Source organism: Sclerotinia sclerotiorum, genomic scaffold, assembly GCF_000146945.2.
Source record: "Sclerotinia sclerotiorum 1980 UF-70 scaffold_1 genomic scaffold, whole genome shotgun sequence".
NCBI lineage: Eukaryota > Fungi > Ascomycota > Leotiomycetes > Helotiales > Sclerotiniaceae > Sclerotinia > Sclerotinia sclerotiorum.
Genome location: NW_001820835.1, coordinates 7,851 through 13,653, shown reverse-complemented (window position 1 = coordinate 13,653; position 5,803 = coordinate 7,851). Strand labels below are relative to the sequence as shown.

Sequence of the window (5,803 nt, the reverse complement as noted above, 5' to 3'; positions counted from 1 at the left end):
ATGTCGCCAGAAATGGATACAAAGCACTCGCGAATGACCACGCCTCACACATCAAAGCCTGGCCAGTCGCCTGTCTTTAGATCATCTATTCAAGGCTTGCTCTTCCTTATTCAAGGACGGCTAGCGCAGTTCTACGTCTAATGCTATCCAATGCTATGTCTTCATCTAAATACGCCGCCCACGATCTAATCTATTATGCGCCAAGGAAACAAGACTAAATAGAGTGATACAACAATGATCTGATTGCTCATGCCCAAATCTGCACAAGGATGTAAAAAGAAAAAGACAGAAATCATGCTTTTCCTTCACTTTACTTTGCTGTTGTCTACCTATGAGGAGGTAAGACTACGGTGACTGCAGCCACTAATAACCCAAAGAGAACGTCACTTCCGCTTTCATGCCAATCACCCAGTCCACTTATTACCAACCAAACTCCTGTTAAACTAAAGGAAATCAAACGAAAGCGTACGATGCTAACTAATGCATCTTATCATATTTTATTTTTCAGATCATCTCCACGCGTCGCCCAAAGTTTCCATGCCAACACCACTGATAACTCCTTTCCATGCAAAATATCTCCATAGCCATTTGATTGCATCGGCTTCACTTACAAAGACGGAGACCTAGGGCGAACATTGGCCAATCTCTTCGACATGAAGTCAAAGAAAGCGAATTGACCCGGCGAACTGCCGACCTCATAAACGAATCGGCTTGCAAGAAAGCTACCGAAGATTGCACGGAGATAGTTTTCGGGCACCTATTGATATTAGTTGAGTGATTGCGTAAATAAAGATAGATAAACTTACTCTTTGCATAATTGTGTCAAGACCAATCTTGGACAATAACAATTGTGGCAAAGCATCAAGTAACACCGATTTTCTCAACTTTGCATCTCGCCATAAGTCAGATGTTTGAAGTTCTTCATCAAGTTTAGTGATGGCCACACTAATAGTGTCACTCAATGTGCTCCGTGGAATGCCCGTCTGTTCATGTTCTCTCCAAATAGCCTCAAACTCGAGCTCGGCATTCATCTTGATGGTTTCTTGTACTTCCTTCACATATTCTTTGTAGAATTGAGGAGCTTGGCCATTATTTCCTACACACATGTTTTCCACGAAACCTTCATCATCGAAACTCAGGGATGCAAGGACTTCTAGGGATGAAGATGTCACACCACCCTTGTTTGCAGAAGCATCCTTGAAAAGAATGCATCCGGCTTCTTCCAATCGTAGCTTGGCATCTTGGGTAATGAAAAGGTTGGCGCCTTCGACGATGTACGGAATGGTCGACTTTCCATCCTTGATAAGCTTATTGACACTGGAAAGGTCAATAGCTGCTGGGCGACCACCGCAAGGAACAAAAACATCAGTAATTCCAGTGTCACGTAGATGGAAAGTGTTACGGAAGTTGTACCATTGCTGATGGAGTCTCCATTGGGCAAGGTGATGTTTGTTTCATCGACAGGACACGATAACCTTCGCTTGATAGCTTTGAGAGATCAAACTCCGAGATCATAGCACGCTTCGTGGCCAAGCGCTTGAGTTCATCAATGTTGAGACCTTGTGGATCGACAATTACACCACTGCCATCGACAATCGAGGTATAAGTTTCGTTGCTCAGTAAGATCTCATTGCTTCCTAGATCACCATCTGGGCCACCAGTTTGCATCTTCCGAACCTTGATAGGATCAAGCTCCAACTTTCGATAAATGCCTTTGACGTATTCTCTGACTGACAGAGATGTCATACCATAACTATCGTGTGGTATACCTCCCAACTTAGGAGACTTCCCAGTGAAGAATGATTTCCACCACGGAGCATTACGCTTCCGAGCGTGCTCCGTAGCCCAGTCGACAAGATCAGCAGTGTTCTCATCGGGACCCATGAAAAGAATTTCTTCCTTGCCATAAAGATCAACGATAGGATTCTTGATACCCGGGGACGAAGGCGGTAGGAGAAGGTCCATGATACTATCAATGTACTTCTCGAACGCTACGCTGGCTTTATCTTGCTGATTGGCATCTAAAAGAATAACTCCCTTGGAGCCACCTTCGGGAATATCCTTGTTCTTGCGTTGTTGGGTGTTGGCTAGACCATAATTCTCGTCGAACATAGACCGAGCATTGATCGAGTATGCCTCACGATTTCGGGATTTGACAATTCGAATGCCTCCTCTAGCGATGTCTCTAAATCGAAGGTGGAATCCGCGTGACTCGGATGTAATTACCAAAAACATGCCATACAATGGCTGAGGGTACTCGATCTCAGGGAGGAATGAAGGATCAAGACGGAAGCTCAAAGCAACCTTGGTAGGCGTGTAAAAATTGGTCTTCAAGAGCGAATTATTGAAGATACGGAATGCAGTCATAACCATGTCTTCGTGCTCATTGCTCACGGTCCTCGAGATTAGCTCTTTGAGTTCTCTATCGTTGAGAACGTCTCCTGATGGTGAGGGTGGAATCGAATCCTCGCTGAATCCAGGAGCAAGGGTAAGATGTGTGTTTGCAAATGAGGCGTATAATGAACGGACAAGTTCCGGATGATTGCTGATAATCTCGAGAATATAATCCGAGGTAAAAGTCTCGGTGCGCAGTCTACGCTTGATTGTAGATAAGATCTCGGCGTGAGAACTGTTGAGTGGATCTAATGCAGATACCAATGAGGAGTATTCGGAACCCAAGCGATTGAGGAAGTGCTGAACGAAAACCCAAACACAATGACCATAGATTGTCTCTTGGAGACTTAAGCGTCCACTGGCAAACAATGCTTGGAATTTGTTTTGTGGTATGCAATAAAGCAGGGAAATCTCCTTGGTGATTTGATGAATGGACTGCTCAAGCGTTGGGAAGTTCCCCGATAAGTTGCTTGCAGGTTTGAGATATAAACTCATCACAGTGATGCCATTGCTGAACTGCTCAACATATTTTCTCGAGCTTGTCACTCCGTACGAATGGTAGAGATCACTCAGAGCACTGAACAATCCCAAGGCTGTTCTGCGCCTAAAGGCCACAACCAACCTCTTTTCGTTTGAATCTTCAATATCAAAGACTTCAATGACTGGTCCAGTACGAGAGACAGCAAGTTCAATAATCTCTTGATAAATCTGCTTGGTGTTCTTGGTAGATTTCGCAAGGAACATTCGGTCGCTGATAACTTCTAAGCGAGTTTCGCTGGGCGATGGATTGGAGTCAACGAATTGGGATTGATACACGAAGTAACAACGTATCGAAGACTTTGTTGGAGTAGGACCACTGTACAAATTGCTTGTAGAGCGGAAACTTTCGACGCGAAAGCTCTGGTTCGAGGATGTATCCAAGTATTTGGCTTCTAGTCTGTGCTCATATCGTGGACCACCAATTGCACTAATACCGGGCTCGCTGGTGTCAATATATATGGCGTGATCAGAAGACTCCATGTCCAATCGGATCTCTTGACGTTTGTCTTCCCGAGCAAATGCAGCAACCTTTGCAGCATAAAGCGAAGTGATGTTGCTGACGACGGCATCAACGCTCTCAGTCTGGAAGTAGACGTCATCAATTCCAAGCTCATTGTAGAACCACTCCAATTGTGCATCAATCAACTCCTCTGGTATCCATTTCATTGCCTTGATCTGTTCCCTTACTTCAAGGAGTTAGATGTGCCCAGTCATCAGGGGCCTGTCTGACTCACCTTTGCTCATTTGCTCTGTCCTGCCTTTGAACTCAGGAGCAACATATCCAACAGTGGCGGAACGTAAAACGCGGTGTCCATTTCCGTTGCCATTCCTATGGGGAACGTTGAAATGTGTTGGTTGTGGTGAAGGTTGTCGACCAGGAGTTCGGATAACTTGCTCCACCAACTTATGGGGAGAGCGTGGTGTGGAACTACTGACAGTGGCCATATTTTCTTCCGTGGGAGGAAACGATTGTTCGTTATATGTGGGAAACTGCTGAGAAGCAGCCATTGAGTCAGTATTGATAGGAGAAAGAAGTGCAACCATTGTTACTCGTGGTTGCAATGTAAAGAATGACTTCTTGCAATGAACTGCTGCGACAAGAGAAAGAGGAACAGGCAGTGAATGAAAGTAAAGGAGAAAGATAGAGGGTAATCAATGCCTATCTATACCAGGCAGCCGGTAAGGTAGGGTCAATGATTGGAATAGGAATGAGCTGTCGCGTTCCAGCTCACTGATTCCTTGACCGCTCCATTTCTTGACATGACTTGCATTTCCTGCGTTGCTTAGGAGGGATGCTTATCAGTGAATTCCACTACTTCAGAGCAAGCTTGAACTCAGAATAGTCCGGGAGGCGGTTGTCTGAGACAGAATTTGTGCTCTTGCTCCATCAATCGTAAAATGGTGAAAGTGAAAATTGCCAAGCCCATGCCCCAGGGTAGTGGAGGCGTCTATTTTGATAGGAAGCGATAAGGAAATTTTATGTGGGTTGGGTAGCAAAAATAAGGAATGGAAGATCTGCGGCGCCATGGATAAACAAACGTACGTACCTGATAGATAGATTTGACAGATAGATAGATAGATAGATAGACAACCTCGGAAAGTTTTGGTACTCGCAGTGTAGTGTAGTACTCGTATCACGGGCCCCAATTGCACGTTATGATGTGGGAATAGTAGGAAAGTACTACTGTGATGCGACTTTGAAAGAGGTATATGAGATGTATATCATGCAAAAGATATACTGCGCGGTTTGTTGGTTGTGTTCAATTTGAGAAGGTGCTAGAATTATAGACTGTCTGGAATCACAGAAAAGTACCTGGCTCTACGCTCTTTAGCTACAGTCCCTAGTTGATGTAAGACTTCCGGTTAGGAACGGTTGGATTCAAGAAAGTGAGTGAATAAATCCAAAATCGAAGGCGGCTCAAGAGGTGGATACAAATATAATTGGGCGATCTCGAAGCCGTATGGCGAATGGCAAATTGTCGAATGGGGAAATGGTGAAAATAATGAATTGCGTATTGAAAAATGATCAACGAATAAAGACTTTTTGAGTTTGCTTTAGTTTGTTTGTATCGTCACCGTAGTACCTATTTGACCAAATCAGATGAGATCTTGAATACCGCAGCGGGACTTTAATCCTGTACGTACGAACAGGGCTGATGATGATGAGAGTGGTGATTATGGATGTTCCGGTATTCTTTGGGGATAGATAGGCTGGCCGGTCTTATCTCTTTGGGAGAATGGTGGCAGTGAGAGACCAGGAAGTAGGTAGATTATTGATGATTCTTTCTTTCGTCTTGCATTCTTCGTATTGAGCGATATATGCACAAACACGATTCTACTCCTTGTTTTAAAGATAAGAGGAGACGCAAAAGAAGAAAGAATGGAAACAACCCGAGTCAGAATATGATAATGTGGGAAGTGAAGGGAAAAGCTCTTGTTATTTATATCCTGATGAAGGGGGGTAAAAGCAAAAGTAGGTAGATGATGATTGATATGAATGATATGCTCGATCTTTCAAGCTTTCCAAATTAACAAAGTGGCAGCAGCAACTGAATCAATTTATAATAAAATCATACTTCAAACCCAAAAGCCTCAATTGAGTTAATAAGGTTGCGTTAATACGAATTCAAGAATGAGCGTTTTCTTTCCTTTTTTTTTTTCTTTTCTCCCTCATGCCTCGTAGCTCATGCCTCATCCCTCATGCCTCATCCCTCATGCCTCATCCCTCACTCCCATCATACCTCATGCCTCATGCAGTGGTTGCTTGCTTTGATTTGTCTTGTTATTGATTCGTTTTGGTCTGGTTTGGGATCTGGTGGATGTGTGAAGGTCAGGTTCTGATGCAATAACTAGCTCGTGTTGTTCAGAC

The 5,803-nt window shown here is 44.0% G+C and overlaps 1 protein-coding gene across 1 annotated transcript; it reads right to left on the bottom strand.

Annotated features, from left to right (window-relative positions):
• Positions 1-607: 607 nt before the first annotated feature.
• SS1G_00002 (hypothetical protein) lies at positions 608-3,942 on the bottom strand (the record flags this gene model as incomplete). Its single annotated transcript, XM_001597866.1, has 5 exons — positions 608-757; positions 807-1,317; positions 1,505-1,582; positions 1,736-3,620; positions 3,669-3,942. The coding sequence occupies 5 exons, from the start codon at positions 3,940-3,942 to the stop codon at positions 608-610; spliced, it is 2,898 nt and encodes a 965-aa protein (XP_001597916.1).
• Between the last annotated feature and the right edge of the window lie 1,861 nt (positions 3,943-5,803).